Source organism: Populus euphratica, unplaced genomic scaffold (genome assembly GCF_000495115.2).
Source record: "Populus euphratica unplaced genomic scaffold, PopEup_1.0 scaffold66.1, whole genome shotgun sequence".
NCBI lineage: Eukaryota > Viridiplantae > Streptophyta > Magnoliopsida > Malpighiales > Salicaceae > Populus > Populus euphratica.
The window spans coordinates 302,767-323,066 of NW_011499944.1; the positions used below are offsets into that span (position 1 = coordinate 302,767).

The 20,300-nt window shown below is 35.1% G+C and overlaps 1 protein-coding gene and 1 pseudogene across 1 annotated transcript; one reads left to right on the forward strand and one right to left on the reverse strand.

Moving 5' to 3' along the window:
* The first annotated feature begins 2,307 nt into the window (after positions 1-2,307).
* LOC105137327 (mediator of RNA polymerase II transcription subunit 15a-like) lies at positions 2,308-9,270 on the forward strand. Its single transcript, XM_011043042.1, has 12 exons — positions 2,308-2,477; positions 2,601-2,737; positions 3,517-3,637; positions 4,195-4,285; positions 4,677-5,501; positions 6,036-6,106; positions 6,406-6,480; positions 6,610-7,569; positions 7,778-8,089; positions 8,549-8,731; positions 8,821-8,909; positions 9,043-9,270. Exons 2-12 carry the CDS (start codon positions 2,625-2,627, stop codon positions 9,245-9,247), a joined length of 3,045 nt encoding a protein of 1,014 aa, XP_011041344.1. The 5' UTR covers positions 2,308-2,477; positions 2,601-2,624; the 3' UTR covers positions 9,248-9,270.
* Positions 9,271-10,308: 1,038 nt separating this feature from the next.
* The window catches only part of LOC105137328 (SKP1-like protein 14), a 10,898-nt pseudogene continuing 906 nt past the window's right edge, over positions 10,309-20,300 (reverse strand).

A 20,300-nucleotide genomic window follows, 5' to 3' on the forward strand; every position in this document is an offset into this window, starting at 1 on the left:
AGACACACACACACACACACACACTATCATATAGAAGAGATCATCCATATTGTAAGTTTTTTTTATGGCATTCTTCAACTCATCAGTCACACAGCACACGCACACAGCCTCCTCCTCTCTCTCTAAACCAGCACGACAACCCCTTGTCTCTGCAAAAAGCTTGCAAACCAGCTAGTAGTTTATTGTCCTTGAAACACCCAAAACTCGTTTTCATCTTCATCTCCAAACCTCCAAGGACATCTTCTTTCTTAAAAATCATTTCTGCAGCCGCTGCCAAATTAACATGTTGCACTTTCCAATCCTGATTTTTTTTATATATGTTATAGTTTTAAAATGCAATATTTACTTGATATCATGTTTTTTATTCATGATATTTTTATCAATTGTATTTGAGAATCGCAAGGATTTTAAAATATAATATTTTATCAAAATTTTTTGTAGTTGTATTATTTTTACTAGATTTGTTTTTGTGCTAGTAGCCCAAAATCTTCCTAATTTGGTTGGTGATGATGCGGAGAATTAGATAAAAATATATTTTTTAAAAGTTATAAAAAATTAAAAATATCTTATTATTTATTGATTATATCAAGTTTGATTATGAGTTTTTTTATTGTTATATACTGTGTTTTGAATTTTTTTAAAAAAAATTTATCCCTTAAAATTTAGTTTAATTTAATTTTTATATCAACTTTGATTTTTTTTTTAACTATTTTTTTCTTAATTGAAATCTTTTATCTATTAAATTTAGTCTGCATTTTTGTGATTTTTTATTTAAAATAATTTTTAATTTCATTATCTTTTAACTTTTTTATCAATTAAATTTAGTATCATTAAAAAAAATCACTTTTAAAAAATTTATTTTTTATAAAAACCATTTTAAAAAAATTATTTTTCAACACACAAGTAAAGCCTAGATAATAGTAAAAGCACACCTTCCCATTAATCTCGTGTATTCAAATAAACTTGAAAATGTTTTCTAGACATAAGCTTCAAAAAAATTGCTAGAAATATTGATGAAGGTGGGAAAGGTCTTTCTCGTAGGACTGCTTGATATTCCTTAACATAAATAGGTTTTTTTAATGCAAAACGATATCTTTTCTATATGAGTGTTTTTCTCTCTTTTTTTTTTTTTTACAAATATTATTTTTTGACAACTAATAATAATTAAGCTATTATACAAAAACGTTACAAATATTACTTTAATAGGTACTGCGATATCTAACATATTTCAATTCTTTAAATCATGAATAATGTATGATTAGTTATTAAAAAATTATAAATAAATTATCTTGTAATTTTAACATTATTCCATTACTAATGCTTGTATTTGTATTGGATGAATGGCACAAATTATATATCATCATATGAAGTCGATACATGTTACTGGCATTCTTCAATTTATTTATTTTTCATTTGAACCTTTTCTCTTTGTTTCAAATAGAAATTTCAAAGAAATAAATCACAATATCCAATAATTAATTATATTTAAGAAACACACAAACAACAATGTGATGAATGACCAATAATCAAATATAGCAATTTTAAAACACAATCAAACAACACTTATTCAAAAATGCATCCAATAAAAATACTAAAAGAAAATTGCTTGTGAATTATTAATCTTAAAACTACAAATTGCTTGAAATAAAGGAATATAATCTATACATGCCTCTAAAAAAAACTAAATCAAGTATATAAATATTCACATAACCATAACTAACAAAACTAAAATACTAGAATTAGATTCCAAATATTTAGGTAAAGATTTTATAAAATAAGCTATTCTCCGTGATGTTATTAACCTCGATTTAGTCTAGTAAGTTGACCTGATAAATTTACTATTTAAATCTTAATCTATATAATTTTAATTTGAAATAATTTTGATTGTTAGGTCTAATAAATTGACGTGATAAATCTATTATTTAAATCCTAACATATATAATTTTAATTTAAAATAATTTTCATATTAAATTGATGAAATTCAAGTAACCAAGCATGTTAACCCTTGAACTAATTAGGCTAAATCTAATTCAAACCTAAAGTTAAAATTATTTTTTAATAATAAATTATTTTTTTTAATCAGGTCTTGGGTCAGATTAACAACTATAATACTCAATGTATGGTCCAAGATAAGATTCATTGGGCTTTTCTCTTGACCTACTACTTCACTAAGAATCTGGATGGAATGGCACCGACCCTATTTGGTGTGTCATATAACGTGAACGCCCGACAACGTGTAAGCAGCGAGCCTCCTCTCATAAAAACTACACACCCTGTGAGTCTTCACGTAACGAATCCCAAACCCTCACAGATTTCCTTGACAAAACAGTCACTCCTACTCTCCTCCAAAATCTTAATAAGAAAAATCCAATCAAAACCAAATCTATATACATTAACGAATCCCCGCACTCGTCTCCCGCTTCAAAGAACAAAAGGGTCACCTGCACCATCTTTTGTTTCTCTTCTAAAACCCATCTGTAAGGGTTTTTCTGTATTTTTTTCCTGTTATCTAGGCTGGATCTTTTTCTCTCTCTTGTTTCGAATCTGTTGTTATACTATCTCATGTATATTTGTGTTTCTGTGTGTGTGTTTCTTTCCAGGTTCTTTTGGTGGGGGTTTTTTGCATGATGGAGGACAAAAGTTTTAAGGGTTTAAAAGTTGAAGGGATGACAAGTCAAAGACAGGATTGGAGAGCAGAATTGACATCTGAAGTCAGAAAGAAAGTTGTCGAAAAGATGTATGCTTTTTTTTTCTTTTTAATTTATTGATTAAGGTTTCTTTCTTTGTTTGTTTGTTTAATTACATGAATAGGGTAATAAGTTGATGTCTTCTTGTTTTACATCTTGTGGGGATTTTTAAGTATTTTTGGGAATTGGGATAATAAGAAGTGAGTTGGAATAGTTGTCTCTGGTTGATTGGTTACCAGTTGAGAGTTTGAGCATCGCATGTCGTATGCTTGGAAGTTTTTTTCTATCGTGAGTTATTGATATGTCAGACACCGAGTCAAACGTCAGGTTGAGGCCACGATCAGAAGATGAAGCATCTGCTCATGGTAGACACGGTGTTTACGAAAATATCTGGTCAATGATCGACTAAATGTTTCCACACAGGGTCATCTAGTCAATCTTTCACTGAAAATTAACATTGATATGTCAGCACCTGCTGAGTTATCAAAATTACCAAAGAAATTTGAGGAAAGGTATGTTAAGATCAATGTACCTGGTTTCGTCAATAAGCTCGCTTCGGGATCGCTTCTCCTTTGCAGTTTTTGTCCCTGGTTTGATATAAAATACCAATTTGTTTCGAATTATTTTAAACTTCAAGTTTTTGCTGTCTTGATTTTAAATTAAGTATCATGTCACAGGATGCTTCTTGAGAATTACATATCAACAATTGTTACTCTGATCGATAAACTTGTTATTTACTCATTTCAAATGCTATAAACTTTCATAATATGTTAGTTATGAAAGGAGGAACTTTTTATTGAGTTTGTGCTTTCTTGCTATGACATGATAGACTGGGAAACTTGAAAGACCACTACAAGATGCAGGCTTCTTCTGATCCTGAATTTCTAAATCGGCTAAGGAAAATTGCTGTGCAATTTGAAGATAAGACATTCAGAAATTCAGCAACACAGGTAGTCATATTAATCAAATTTCAAACGTCACTTGACCAATCTGCTGTGTGCAAAATGTTGATTACTTATCGGTTCGGGCTGTGCTCTCGGAAGTATATGCTGTTAACTTTTTCAGCGATCTTTTTCTCTATCAGCCATGATTTGGTGACAGTTATGTTCTATTTAATTTCCTTTGCTGTCAATTGTCCACAGAATTTTTACTTGGAAAACCATTAAAGGAGAAAATATTATATTTATTACATCATCTTTTATTTCCTTCATGTTTCAGTTTCTATCAGTATAATTGATTGTTTTTTCCTATGTAAATATCTTCACGATATTCATTCCGAATTGTCGAAATCGTCTACAGCTTCTTATCCATTTCTTATATCCCTTGAGTTGTTTATCCTGACTATTGAAATATGATTCCATAGATACATAAATTAGCTGCCATTATTATGTTATTTGGTTTTATTTTGTTATTACTTTCCTATTATTAATTATTTAATATGGTTTTCGGCTCATCAAGTTTCCTTTGTGTCAATTGTTCATTCTTCGGTCTCTTCTTTGTTTCTCAGGGAAGTTATGCTTATACAATAGGTAAGAAGATGGGCTCATTTAGTACCATAAAGTCTGAAGCTTCCCAGACAACAGGTAAAAATCCCTCAGGTAAGTTGTTCTATGGAGTCGGACTTAATGTCCAATACAGTATTATTATGCCTGTAGAAAGCATGAGAATTACAGCGGTTTAAATGCTCTTGAAATGAACAAGTAGAAACAAGATGACAAGTTACAGTTCCAAATTTTGTGTAACAGAACGCAACAATTTTGCGTCTGCCATTCGTTTTGCTTGTTATATTTTCTCTTGCTTTACTTCTTTGTATGCTAAAGCCCCTGTTAGTTTTTAACCCAAATATGCACAAAACTCTTGCAGAAGTACGGACTGCACTGTTCTTTGTTTTAGAAGCTACGGCATTTTTAGGCGCTACGTTTCTGTATATAATGAGATTGATTTGAAGGAACTATAACTATTGATTTAACCTATTCTTTTCTGTCACAGGTCTAGGTCAGACCTCAATTGTAAATGATGTTGGTCAAAGCTCGGAGACAAATGCTATAGCACAATTTTCCCAATATTTGGTTGGTAATAATTTGGTTGAACAAAATATGCAACCAAATATGTCTCCTGATTTTCAGAGTGGGGTGCCAGGAAGCCAGTCTTCAGATCAGAAGCTGATGTACCAGTTACAACAACAGGAGTTTCAGGATCAAATTCTGAAGGATAAGGTCCAGAATATTAGTAAGAGGTTCGCCATCCAACCTGACATTCATAACCGCCAACCTCATCAGCGGCAGAAGCATGTTACATCACAGACTACTCAGAATCTATATTCTCAGCCACCATCAGCATCACCACAATACCAGCAATCATCATTTGCACAGCCATCAAATAGCACAATGTTTCAACAGAATCAACAACTCAGGCAGCATCATGATGCTTCAGAGCAGCGACAGTGGTCGATGCCCCAACAAAACGTTTTACCATCATTCCAGCAGCCCCTGGGCCAACAACGAGATGTTTCTGAAATTCAGCATCAGCAAAAAATGGCTGGACCACAATCAATTATCTTGAATTCGCACTTGCATCAGAGTTCAAGGCACATGATTCAACAACAAGAGGTTACGGCTTCTGAACAGAAAGTCCAGAAAATCACACAGCCAGTTCAGTCGCATCAGATTCTGGGTTCTCAAAAACAAAGTGGCTTGTCGCAAGAAGAGATCCAACCAAGACCTCAAACTTCAGCTTCCTTTCATCAGCAGAGGAGTATTACTGATCAGCAGAAGCTTTTTCAGTCACATAGGTCATTTGCTGGGTCCTCATCAGGTATCAGCTTCTTCCAAAGTTTTCTCATGTTTGCAGGATTTGTTATATATTTCATCACTTCATGGTGCTCCTCCTCTTGTCTTGCTTGTGATTGCAAACAGTCCTGTAAAGCCAAACCCAATTCAAATTGAATATCTTGTTTCTTCTGCTTTGCAAGGCCTTTTGTGTCGTCTTGATCTGACTCTTTCGGTGTTGTAGTGTGATTCTCCACAGCGAGGTGAAAGAGTTTATTATCAAAAGCATATAGGTTATCCTCCTTTGATGTTACCTTTTGATTGAAAGCATAGGGTATCCTGCTTTGATTCAAAAGCAAAGCGGCTTTCTTTTAAAAAGGCCTGTGCTTGTGCTTTCGCTTTCTGGGTTATTTTAACCCCATCTCTTCGTATTACTGTAGAAATGTGCCCTATCAATTGCTTATTCAAAATATCTTTCATGAAGTTCGCAAACATTTTCTTTCTGTCTCTCTATCAATATTTTCTTCTGTTTTGTTTTCCCTCTTTGAGGGGCTAATAATGCATTATCAATCTTCTGTAGCATCAGCAGAGCCAAAATCATCAAACCAACTTGCCAATACAGCTGATGGGCATGATGCGGACTATCAAAAGGTAATTTTTATTGATTAAACTGAGTATTTCTTGAAGTTTCCATTACGTTTTTTGCAAAGGAATGTCTGTCATTTGCATTGCCGAAGTATTTATCATTTCATATGGAATTTGGATAGGAAAAATATTAGAATGTGTATGATTATACTATGAATTGGTCATGTGGTGACAGCACCGTCCCCTCCCTGTTTGGGAAACAAAAATAAAGCTATCTCGGACACTCAAATCTGATGTATTCTAATGGTTGATAATGAAGTCGAAGATTCTTGCAACTGATTAGAATATCTTTATTTCCTTTGCAGCTTCAAGACTTTAAACAACAGTATAAGCCACAAATGGAATACTTATACAAAAATTTGAAGTCCCTACTTGACAAGGTATATGAGCTATTTCACTTCTCGCACTTTATAACTTGCTCTGGTTTCCTGCAGCACATATGCTTTAATCCGTCAGTTTTTGTTCCTGCAGAATTTTCTGCTAATTATCACCTTTGATCTTTCCTGCAGGAAACAGATCCAGATCAAGCTATGAGGTACATGAAGCAAGTGATTTGGATAGAAAAAAACATGCCGATTTTTTCATTACAGCGGAATCAGATGGCAAATGCTTCCAAGGAGAAGTTGCAGATGGCTCAGCAAGCTATTATTAAGTTTGTGAACTACTTTCGGAAGAAGAGCACTGCCTCTGTTGAGCAACAAGCAGACCTTTGTCTGCAGAACAGTGGTCAATCCCTAATATCTCAGCCTCCTCTAAACTGGAATGAGAAACTCCAGCTACATCCAGTGAATTTAACTGTGACAAATGGTTTGGGCACTTCATCTCTCACATCTTCGATGCAGTCAAGGTTTCTAAATTCACGACCCAGTTTCTTCAGCTCACTTCAATATAGTTCTGGAATGGGTTTGGAACAAAGGAATGGACCTAGTATGCTTCAGCAGTCTGCAAGGAAAACAGGCATAAACTTTTCTGCTGCACCACAACATACTAATTTATCTAGCAATAACATTGTGAATGCTTTCGATTCTCCGTTTGCTCATCAGACAACGCTGACACATAACCTCGAGCAGCAAACGCAGAAACAAAATATTCAGCACAAAAAGGAACAGATGCTGATCCGTAACAACCAAAAAAGTGGCTCTCCAGCTATGGAATCTCCAGAAAATCTGCATCAACCACTGATATCAACAACTATACATCAACCACACTCCAGTTCTCCTCGAAAATCTCAGCTCTCTTCTGCTCGTATGGACCAGCAAACTTTTCCTTTAGCTTCTCCCGCTTCTACTCCCCTGACTTCAACTTCAGAATATGTCGCATTTAACCAAGTTGATAGCCAGACACAAAGTCACAATCAATCTACTGCAAGCGGCACACCCGGGATATCAGCCTCCCCTTTACTCGAAGAGTATACTAGCTCACCCAACACATCTGACACAAACCAACCACTCCAGCGTTTACTTCAAGCTGTGAGTATATTTTCTCTGTTTGCTTCTCAGTACCTAAATGTCTACCAGAGTCCCTCTTGATATGATCAGACTCTGTTCCAATTACTTTGAAGTTCCCAATACATAAATTGATATCATGTCGTGGAATGCCAGCTATCCCTTCATAACTACTATTTTTCCTTCCGAAATAAAGTTTACATGTTTATGTGGATGATCAATGTTTTCACAGGTAAAATCACTATCACCAGATGTATTAAGTGCTGCTGTCCATGATATTGACTCAGTTGTCAATGTGGTCGATAAAATCGCTGGCGGATCAGCTGAAAGACACTCCAAGGGTGCTATTGGTGAGGATTTGGTGTCTGAAACAATATTCCATGTACAAGAAAGGAACTTTGCCTTACAACATTTAAGCATGAAAGACAAAGAGATGGAGCACCAGTCTAATGCAATGGCCTCGGACACGATCGGGCAGCCAATGGATTGGATATCTGATTTTGATTCAACTGCAACATCTAGATTCAATAAGCTGAGGACCGAGGTATTCATCTGGTCCTCCATACTTTCACTCTTGTATTAAGTGCTTTTCATTAAATCCTATCCGATATGTCCTACATCTGCTGCTAGGTTATGTCCTGCGCTTTACCTATTGTAGTTCATTTAACACTTCTCTCTTAACTGAGATTACTTTGAGTGGAAAGATGGTTAGTAATACTCATAAGCACAAAAAAGACTGTCTCCTAGATAATTAATCTAGTTCCCATTAATCCTTAAATGGAACATTTTGGTTGGATGGAACTCTCGGATTGCTTTCACTTGATGAGGAATAGGAATCTAAAATCAGCAATTCTTCCGGATGTGTCAATTGTTTCAGCAATTACAACACATATTATGATCATTCTATTCATTGTAAGGTTTTATTTATGTTGACTTCCACATGTCAGCAAAGCTTATGCTTGCTTCTTCGCCTCATGCTTCTAACTCGCACTGCTTATCGCAGCCGAGCAACGATCTGTTGAACGAAATCAGACATGTAAACCAGCGGTTAGTCGAAACTACTGTAGATTTTGATTCAACAGAAGATGATTCTTTACCTGAAGCTACTGCAGGAACCATCATCAAATGTTCCTATACGGCTGTGGCCGTCAGTGGAGATTTTAAATCATTAGCTTCATCTCCCATGGTCAGATTTTCAAACTAACTGATTGATTGCAAATACAGTTCTTATTGATCATTTACTAATATATTAGTCCCTTTCATCACTGCTTACAGTTTCCAGAACTTACCTTGCGCTTGCTCGTTCCTGCCGAATTTCCAAATTCTTCTCCAATTATCTTAGATAAGTTACCTTCTGGTTTGAGGTGAGAAACGGGAAAATTCTTTGTGTTTGATTTATTGCTTTTCACTTCTGAACTTGGATCAAGTTTTACAAGCTGTATAGAATCTGATCCGAAAATGTCTCCTGTTTACCTATCTCGGACAATTTCATGACAGTGACGAGCTAGAAGATTTGTCGGAGAAGACAAAACTGAGATTCAGCGTAGCTCTTCGGAACCTTTCAGAGCCCCTGTCTCTTTTGGAGATAGCAAGCACTTGGGATGCTTGTGCTAGAGCTGTGCTTTCAGAGCATGTTAAACCACTCGGAGGAGGATGCTTTAGTTCAAGATATGGCACTTGGGAGAATTGTTTAACTGCATAACTTGTTGTTTGTTATATGGATTATACTCTTCCGAATTTTCGACAAGAAACTCCTGTAATTAACGTATTTTTCTTCCCTTTTTATTTCGAATTGAGTTATGCTAATGAAATTTTCTTGAATATAATTGTTTCTTATTTGGCATGTATAAAAAATATATGAAAAAAACGAAAAGACAAGAATTAATTGATGCGGGTTCATGATTTATTAACAAAGCTAGTTTCGTAAGATATTTTTATCTCTTAGGAAGTTTTGATTTATTCTCTTTTGTTTTGAACTTCTTTTTTTTTATCAACATTTTTCAATTAAATCAAATATAAAAAATAAATATTTTTATCAAAAACAAATAAATAAAACATCTTAATAAATAGAAATGATAATTTAATCTGAATTGAATAAATATTAATTTAATCAACTCAAATAAGTTAAAATTTTCAAATAATTATTTCTGATCCAAACATAACAAAACAATATAAATAGCACTCAAATAATAATATCATGTGGATATTTAAAACTATAGGTTGTATATATATAAACTTAATCACGAGTATCCACATTCCTATTATAATATAGTACTCATCACTCAATATCCGATACATGAGAGAAAGTCCAGACCAGTACCTTGAAAATTATTATTGAAAATTATTATCTAATGAGTTGTCTTTTTTTAATAGGTAGACTTTGTTTAGATAATTAATAATTTATAGAATATAGATATTATCAAATACAAACCTAACTTAGTATAAATAGTATTTAAATAACAAATATCATGTAGATATTTGAAACTATAAATTATAAATACATTAAAAAAAAAAGTGCTTATTATGTAAAAACTAGGCTAAAGTTATCATTAAACCACAAATCAAGAAGAAACAGAGCAAAATCTATCAAAGAATCTTGCTACTAGCTAGCTATCTCTAAACCTCATTATACTTTCAACGACTCTAGGCTGTGAATCCTACCTCCCTTGTTCTCCTTCCTCCTTTTCTTGAATTGTTTAAAGAATCTTGCTCCAGAAAATAAATCCTATTGGCCTCTTCTTAAATCTTTCGATGAATTCCGTCCAGAAAAATAAAAAGCAAAATTTAGAATGAGTTTCTTTCTTATACATGTACGTTTAATCCTTTTGTCGCTACACAACGTCGGGCGACGGCTCCACTCCTCTTTTTATTTTTATTTTTTTGTCATGAATAATAAGATAAAATAACATTTAAAAAAATTTTAGTGAATCCAAAATTGGGTTACAACAGTTGCCCCCTTTTTACAATGCTTACGGCGCAAAAGCATTGAAAAATATCATTTTCTTTTGACTTTGTATAGGAAGTTTTGTAAAGAAAAATGATTAAGGTGTTGAAAAACACATATATTTTCAGTTGGTCTAATTCTTATGGGCGACCTACCCAAGTAAAAAACATGAAAATGTTTTTAATCTTGATTTTTTTTGTGAAATACATGAAAGTGATTTCAGATTTTTTTACATGAAAGTAATTTCATCCTTGATTTTGTGAAATACATGAAAGTGATTTCAACAATGGTTTTCTGAAATACATGAAAGTGATTTCAGATTGATTTTATGAAATACATGAAAGTGATTTCATCATTGATTTCCTGAAATACATGAAAGTGATTTCAGATTGATTTTGTGAAATACATGGAAGTGATTTCAACAATGGTTTTGTGAAATACATGAAAGTGATTTCATCATTGATTTCTTGAAATACATGAAAGTGATTTCAGATTGATTTTGTGAAATACATGGAAGTGATTTCATCAATGGTTTTGTGAAATACATGAAAGTGATTTCATTAATGGTTTTGTGAAATACATGAAAGTGATTTCAACAATGGTTTTCTGAAATGCATGAAAGTGATTTCAGATTGATTTTATGAAATACATGAAAGTAATTTCACTATGATTTTCAAGGTTAATGAAAACTTATAAAGGAAGTCATATTTGTATGACTCAGATCTGATTTGTAAAAATCGATCTCAAAAATGATGAAAGCTTCTCACGAAAGTCTTATATCTACGGTTGAGATCTGATTTGTAAATCGATCTTAGAGATGATGAAAGCTTCTCATGAAAGTCTTATATCTACGGTTGAGATTTGATCATCTGTTCAGAGTAATAGTAAGAGTAGAATCCTTATAAATTACGCAGTTTTTGGTGACAAACATCATCAACTTCTTGTATTTCAAGCCTTTCAAAGTTCCCAACCCTTGAAGCTTTAATCATGTCTTCCTCTTCTTCCAATGTTAACCCAAATCTTGTTCCTGCAGTAGAGCCTATAGTTTAGCGTACTACTTTTGAAGTGAATGGTCGTCCAGTGACAATAGAAGATACTGTAATGGACAATGAAGATACTGTTGTAGCCGTGGCTAGAGACATGGTCCTTCCCCGTGATGAAACCATGCTGGCAGCTAGGAGCGATATTGAAGCAGTGAATCAGTCACTTGCTCTCAATATCAGAGCTACTTCATCTCTGGTGAACGTTGCAGAGCGTCTTCATGCTAGAAGACTTGAGCTGAATACTCAGGTTCTTGATGTCCATCATCTGATTGAGAATTTAAGGAATAGACTCCGTGATGAAAGACGTCAGAGAAACGACTTGGAGAGGAGGAACCAAGAGCTGAATACACGTGTTGACTTTTGGAAGGACTATGTTAACACACGACACCTCGAGTTTGAGGAAGAGATGGAGAATATGCGTAAACAATTCAAAGAACTTCGAGGCCTGATTAATGATCAAGATGACAATATCCCTGATCGTCCTCGCACTGTTTAATATTTGTACTTTTAAACCTTTTGTCATGAATAAAAAATCCATCTTTCTTGTCTTCATTTATGAATTTTTCTTTCATGAAATTGTCATATTGGATGTGATTAAAATGACTTCATTTCGTCTGAATCTCGTTGGATCCTGTTGGGAATTTTGTTTCAAGAAATATCTACAAGACAAATATGCAATGTTTGTGAAGTTAGATGGTATGTGATACATCTTACCTTTTTGAAATATAGATCCCCTATTCATCTTGTCTGGCGATCTTGAATGTTAGCAAGCTCTTTTGATTCACGCGTCTTTCAAATCTACTCAAGCTGACCCATGTTGTTGAGTTCTCCAAGATAAACTTTGTTTGAGTTTCTCAATAGTCACTACCTCTTTCTCCATTGGATACTTCATTGAGAGCATTAGCTTCTCCCTTGCCTGACATCGTGTTGTTGGTAACATTTCCGTTGTTGAGGATTCTTTAACCAATTCATATGGTCAATATATGAGGATTATCTCACTTAATTTTCATGTGTATCTCCCACCAGGAAAACAAATTTCTTTGTGCCATTAGAAATCAGGTGACTGCTTCTTTGCCTCTGGAATATTTCTTATGATTGCTTCTCTACCCTTGAAAGAAGTAATTGTCTCTCTTCATTTCCTCATTTGCTCTTGTTGTCGTTAGAATCTCTGATTTTCTAACACTGACTCTTGGTGTGTCATATATCTTTCTTCTTCACATAGAAAATCATTTTTTCAAAAATGATTTTTCAAAAGATCTCTTTTGTTTTTGAAAACTGAAACTCTCAATATCTGTTTATAACAATGTTCAAGCAACTCTAAGGATTTGTATTAAATCTCTTAGTAAAAGTAATCTCAAATAAAGGTAAGTGATGAGATGACCTTCTGCTTTGGTTTTCAACGTGTTCAAGCGATTGCTTGAATGTATTTTGAGGGAAAAGGAACAATTGCCTTTTATGTTTAGAAACACTCCTTTTATCAGCATGAATAATAATGAGTAATTATTTGCTACATCATGACTCTTTATGAAAAAGTCTCTTATATTTTGGGAACGCTGTTTATTAATTCAGGTTGCTTCCTTGATTAGAAAGGACTTTAAAGGCATGTAATGTATTTATGGCTCAAGGCTGTAAAAGAAAAGGGATTTCATAAGCTCAAAAAAAGTGTTTAAGGGTTTGAAAAGTATAGATCACTGTTATCTTATCTTCATCTTTCCTTTTGCTATCTTGACAATAAAATATACTAAATATTCCAAATTAGGAATTTTTTTCTATTTTTTGGGAATTCTCTCAATTATTTGGAATTTTTTTTTTTTTGTTGTTGTCAAACTCATAAGCTCACATGTCTTCAAGATGATTTCCATGATCATTTCTTTCGTTTTGCCCCCAGTGTAGGGTGTGATCTTAGTTAAGGTTCTTATAAAAAAAAAAAACTTTAAATAGACTCGGCTCAAATTGGGACTGCAAAGGATAATTTTAAAAGAAAGTGAAAGGAATATCAAAGATGGCCTTTCTTCATTTCAAGTAAGATCGGTTAAAACCAATAAACTTTGTCCACATCCAGCGTAATGTTTTGGATTTATAAGATACCATGTTTTGCGAGTCCATGTCAAGGTAATGTACTACCAACCATTATTCATGCTGATAAAATGTAAGTCCAAGATAAAATTTAAGTGATAGTTGTTCCAATTGCGTGTTTTTGACTTGTATAGTCATCTCTTTTAAAAGAATTGTTTTGAACATTATCCTAAACAAATCATTGATTTATTTCATTGAAATCATAAACAAAATCAATTCTTTTAAAACCTCATTTAAGAAGAATGGGTTCTCTTGTAAAAAAAACATTTGAAAGATCAGATTGTTGAGCCATTGAAATCATGCATGAGCTTTTTGGTGAGGTATATGCAAAGAAAATTTCCTGGCCAAAACTTCATTTCATTTGATTTTGATTGGATGAAATACATCACACATAATACTTTTTCACAGAATCAGAGTTCACGGGCCTAGGTAAATCATCTCCATCCATCCTAGTTAACAACATAGCCCCTCCGGAGAAAGCTTTCTTCACTACATATGGGCCTTCATAGTTTGGTGCCCACTTGCTTCGGTCTTCACTTGGTAGTGGTAAGATTTTTTTTTAGTACAAGATCCCCCTCTTTGAATTCTCTTGGTCGGACTTTCCGGTCATATGCTTTGGCCATCCTTCTTTGGTATAGCTGGTGATGACAAATTGTGGCCAACCTCTTCTCACTTATCATGTTTAGCTGCTCATATCTCACTTTAACCCATTCAGCTTCTTCTAGTTCAGATTCTATTAGTACTCTCAAAGATGGAATTTCTACTTCCAAAGGCATCACCGTCTCCATCCCAAATACTAGTGAATAAGGTGTAGCTCCAGTAGACGTTCTTACTGCTGTGCGATATGCATGTAGAGCAAAGGGAAGCATCTCATGCCAATCCTTGTAATTAACTACCATCTTCTGGATAATCTTCTTGATATTCTTGTTTGCAGCTTCAACAGCACCATTCATCTTTGGTCTGTAGGGAGATGAGTTTGAATGTTTAATTTTCCACTTCATGCACAATTCTGTGATCATTTTTCCATTAAAATTCTGGGCATTGTCGGTCACTATCTTCTCAGGTGAACCATACCGACAGATCAAATCTTTCTCAATAAAACTCTTGACCACCTTTTGAGTTACATGGGCATAAGAGCTGGCCTCCACCCACTTTGTGAAGTAATCAATGGCTACTAAGATAAATTGATGCTTATTGCTGGCTTTTGGGTTGATTGGCCCAATCATATCTATTCCCCACATTGCAAATGGCCATGGTGATGTCATATTAAATAGAGAAGCTAGAGGTGCATTTATCTTATCACTATACACTTGACATTTATGACATTTCCTGACATAATCGATGCAATCTTTCTCCATGGTCATCTAGAAATACCCAGATCGTTGTAATTGTCTAGCCATCATATGCCCGCTTGCATGAGTTGCACAAATTCCTTCATGAATTTCTTGCAATGCTACCTTAGCTTCGATTTCATCTAAACATCTTAGTAAAGTCCCATTGAATGACCTTTTGTACAGAATTTCTCCATCCAGGTAAAATTCTAGAGCTAACCTTCTCAAGGTCTTCATATATGCTTTGGATGCCCCCAAGGGATACTCTTGATATTGGATAAACTACTTGATGTCATAAAACCATGGGTTCCCATCTATTTCTCCTTCAATTGAACAACAATGAGCTGGAAAATTTCTAATCTCAATACAGATTGGTTGTACCCTGACTCCGTAATCAGTTTTGGCCATAAAAGCTAAGGTTGCCAAAGCATCAGCAAACTGGTTTTTGTCTCTTTCCATGTGGGTAAAATCTATCTCATCAAAGCCCTCAGTCAGTTTCGAGAGATATTGTTGATATGGTATCAATTTTTCCTCCTTGGTCTGCCATTCGTCTTTCACTTGACAGATTATTAACATTGAATCCCCATAGACATCAAGCTTCTTTATTTTCATCTCCAAAGCAGCTTCTAATCCAAGGATACAAGCCTCATATTCAGCAGTATTGTTAGTGCATTCAAATTGTAGTTTGACTGAGACGGGATATTGCTTCTTGTCAGGTGAGATTATCACAGCGCCTGCTCCATTACCAGAAACATTCACTGCCCCATCAAAATACATGATCCACCAATCATTCTTTTCTTTGTCCTCTTCTACTATCAACACATCCTCATCCGGGAAGTCAAATTTCAAAGGCTCATAGTCATTGATAGCATTATCTGCTAGATGATCAGCAATTACACTTCCTTTTACAGATTTTCTTGTCTTGTATACAATGTCATACTCAGCCAACATCACTTGCCATCTTGCTATTCGGCTTGACAAGTAGAGTTTCTCAAAGATGTATTTAAGAGGATCTATTTTTGAGATCAACCAGGTGGTATAATACAACATATATTGTCGAAGACGCTTCGTACTCCATACAAGAGCACAACATAGCTTCTCAGTCACAGTATATCTGGATTCATAATCTGTAAACTTCTTACTCAAATAATAGATAGCTTGCTCCTTTCTTCCAGACTCATCATGTTGTCCCAACACACAGCCCATTGCTACCTCAGTTACTGTCAAATACAAGATCAAAGGTCTTCCAAGCACAGGGGGCACGAGTAAAGGTGGATTCTGTAAGTATTGCTTTATTTTATCAAAAGCATCTTGACAATCTTTGTCCCATATACCAGGGTTCTTTTTCCGAAGTAATCGAAAAATTGGCTCACATGTTGTTGTTAACTGAGATATGAATCGAGCAATGTAATTCAAACGTCCTAAGAAACCTCTTACTTCTTTCTCGGTCTTAGGAACCGTCATAGCCTGAATTGCTTTCACTTTATCAGGATCGACCTCTATTCCTTTATTGCTTATCACAAATCCTAGCAACTTTCCAGACTTTACCCTAAACGAGCATTTTGAAGGATTCAGCTTCAATTGATACTTTCTTAGTCTTTCAAATAATCTTCTTAGAACCTGAACATGATCTTCTTCATTATTAGACTTGGCAATCATATCATCCACATACACTTCAATCTCTTTATGCATCATATCATGGAAAAGTGTCACCATTGCCCTTTGATATGTGGCTCCAGCATTTTTCAACCCGAATGGCATCACTTTGTAGCAAAACGTTCCCCATGGTGTGACAAAAGTGGTCTTCTCTTTATCTTCTTCAGCCATTTTAATCTGGTTATAACCGGAGAATCCATCCATGAAGGAGTAAGTTGAACTCCTAGCAGCATTGTCTACCAAGACATCTATATGAGGCAAAGGAAAATCATCATTCGGACTGGCTTTGTTTAGATCCCTGAAATCTACACATACTCTGATTTTGTTATCTTTTTTTGGTACCACCACTATATTAGATACCCATTGAGGGTATTTAATAACTTCTAGAAAACCGGCATCCCACTGCTTCTCTATCTCTGCCTTGACCTTGAGCACAATATCTGGGCGAGTTTTTCTTAATTTCTGCTTAACAGGTTTACATCCTTCTATCAAAGGTAATCTGTGTACTACAATATCAATGTCTAAACCAGGCATATCAGTATAAGACCAGGCAAACACATCGATATACTCTTGTAGTAATGAGGTTAAACTGCATCTTTCTTCTGTAGTGATCAGAGTTCCAATCTTTAACTCTCTTTTATCTTGCTTAGTGCCTACATTTATCACCTCTAGTTCTTCCTTCGCAGGTTTCCAAGCATGCTCCGACTGTTCTACCCGTCTAGCAAACTCTTCATCCCATTCCTCTTCATCCATTGCAATCTCATCCTTATCAAAGTTTGGCCATTCATTTTCAATGCAATATGTTTGTGGATTTATAGAGGATTCACTTTCAGAATTCCCGAAAGCGGAAGGTGTTTTTTAATGTGAATGCATATCTTGTAGCCGAATAAAAAAAAGGAATTCAACAAATACTGATGAAAATGCTTGATCTCAATATTATTTTAAAAGTTGGCTCAACAATTATGAAAAGACCTTATGTTGTCATCTTGAACCAAGATTTCCAACTAGGTATAAAAACACAAAGCAAACTACAATGCAAAGCATATAAAAGCAAACATAAGTAGACACTTAATCATTACTTCTTGAAAACAATTGGGGCTTCTTCAATCTCCCAATTCTGGAATACTTCTTCAACTGAAAGCTTTTGCACAAAGACATTGGTTGGAGCTTCTTCTAGAGCATGGACAGTTAACTGTGGTAACAATTCATCTTCTTTTATTATTCTTGTCCCATCATCACAGTTCCAGCCTTTCTCTTCACCTTCCTCTACATTGTTGATATCCATGATAGCAGGTTCTTGTCCCAAGACTTCCATCATGTTCACCCCTCCACTACTTGTAGCATGATTGGGTAAAGGGTTGGAATTCACATTCGGTGCATCTTCGAAAGTTATCCATCCAGCTTTTATCAATTGCAGAAGCTTGTTTTTGAATGCATTGCAGCTTTCAATGTTATGCCCAGCAATGCCAGCATGATACTCACATGTCATATCAGGCTTATACCAATTTGGGTATGGAGGTTGTAGTGGGGTTAAGGGAACAGGGGCTACTTGCCCAATACTCAACAACTTCGAATACATTTCTCCCAAGAGAAGTGGTAATGGTGGCAACCGTTCTTGGGTTCTTTGAAAATTCCTTCTTGGAGGATTAACAATCTGGTTACTTTGTTGGTTATTTGGTTGACTTTGTTGGTTGGTAGGGGAAGGTTTAGTGAAGTTTACATTTGCAACTTGTTGGGTAGGTATTTGGAAGTTATAGTGATGGTAATTTTTCTTATTACCCTTGTACCCTCCTTCCATATTGTTCACCTCAGACTCCTTCTTTTTCCCGATAAAACCTTTCATCTCAATAGGCTCTGACATTCTCCCCATTCTTATTGCTTGTTCTATCCTCTCAGCAATAGTTACAGCATCATAAAAATGCTGAGCTGAACTACCCACTAGGTGTTCAAAGTAAGGAGATTTAAAAATGTTGGTAAACAGAGTGACCATTTCGTTTTCTAACAAAGAGGGTTGCACATGGGATGCTTTTTCACGCCATCTCAAAGCGTATTCTCTTACAGTCTCTTTGTTGCCCTTCTCCATGACTAACAAGCTTGACCTGTCCGGGGCTACCTCCATGTTGAATTTGTACTGCTCCACAAAAGCTTTGACCAAATCTTTCCACTTTCTGATCTTTGTATTATCTAGCCTTGTATACTAGCTTAGTGCTGATCCAGAAAGACTATCTTGAAAGAAATGGATGAGAAGTTTCTCATCATTCACCACTTCTGCCATCTTATTGCAATAAGATTTAAGATGAGTGAGTGGGCATTCAGTTCCCGTATACTTGATAAATTCCGGTACCCTAAATTCTTTGGGTACAGCTACATTTGGGACTAAACACATCTCTGCAGCATGAACAGGATCATATAAGTCTGCCCCTTCAACTGCTCTCAATCTTTCTTCTAGAGCGGTCAATTTATCATAATCAACAGGTTTAGAGTATCCCATCCTATGTGAGTCATCAGTTGTCAAGTTTATGATCGGCACTTGTGCTGATGGAACATTGGCAGTGAACTGCTGTTCTGATGAAGAAGGATTTGCCCCTAGATAATGAGAAGTGAATTTGAAAGGAGCTACTGGCGTAGATGCAGATGGAGTTGCCACTACTAGCTGATTAGAGGTATCCTCTCCAGACTTGGATGCCAGGGCCTGCTCGAGTAGACTTGTAAGTCTTGCGATATCTGTTTTCATGCTCTCCAACTCCCTTTGATAATGAGCCTCTAGATGTGCTCTTTCTTCGTTCTCCATTATCTTTCTTCGCAGTCGAGTGTAATGAATTTTATGGTCTTTTGGGGGACCTATATTTCAGCCTGAATGAATGCAATAAAAATGAATGAAATGCATAAATGGATGCAAAATGCCATATGAATAATGCATGCTTGTTATTTGTTTCAGGCTTTCCTTTAACTAATGATGAGGAATAGACCAGATCAGATTCTCTTAAGAAAGTTCTCACTGAGAACTCCAAACCTACAGGAACTTGAACTGATTGAAGGAAGAAATTTGTTGCCTTAATTTTGATCTGGTCAAAAATTCCTCAATAAATTTGGTTTTTTTTTTTCATCTCACACTTCCTATAAGGATCGGTGGAGATATAATGAGAATATGGAATGTATATGAAAATGTATGTTAATGCATTGACATTTATTTGTGTCTTATATCCTACTTGATAGGATTTAACTCATAAGGTTTGGCTTAGTTTATTCTATCCTTAAAGAAATTATTTGGTTCTTAAATTGCCCGAATTACTTGTGAAGTAATCGGCCTCTTAACCTTATGCAACATGAGTATGGGATAAAATTCCACAATACCCGTTGCATAGGGTGAGTAACAATCCAAGCGAAAGTCCAAATGAGCATCAGTGGACATAAGTCACACTTGCCACTTGAATCTTTCTTTTCTAATCTTAAAAAGGAAGAAGCTCGGGTCCAGAGCTTTTATGGGTTCATTGTGAAGTGTGTGAATACACAAATAAATATCATGCATGCATGTGGCAATATGAAAAATTGAAAAGAATTACAGCAATAAATAATGTAAATAAAATAAATGCCAAAAAATAAATAGCATATAAGAAAAAAAATATAAAAAATAAACACAAGCAGTTGGTTCAACCCTAATTCCCTAGTGGAGTCGCCATTCTGTCGCTACACGACGTCGGGCGA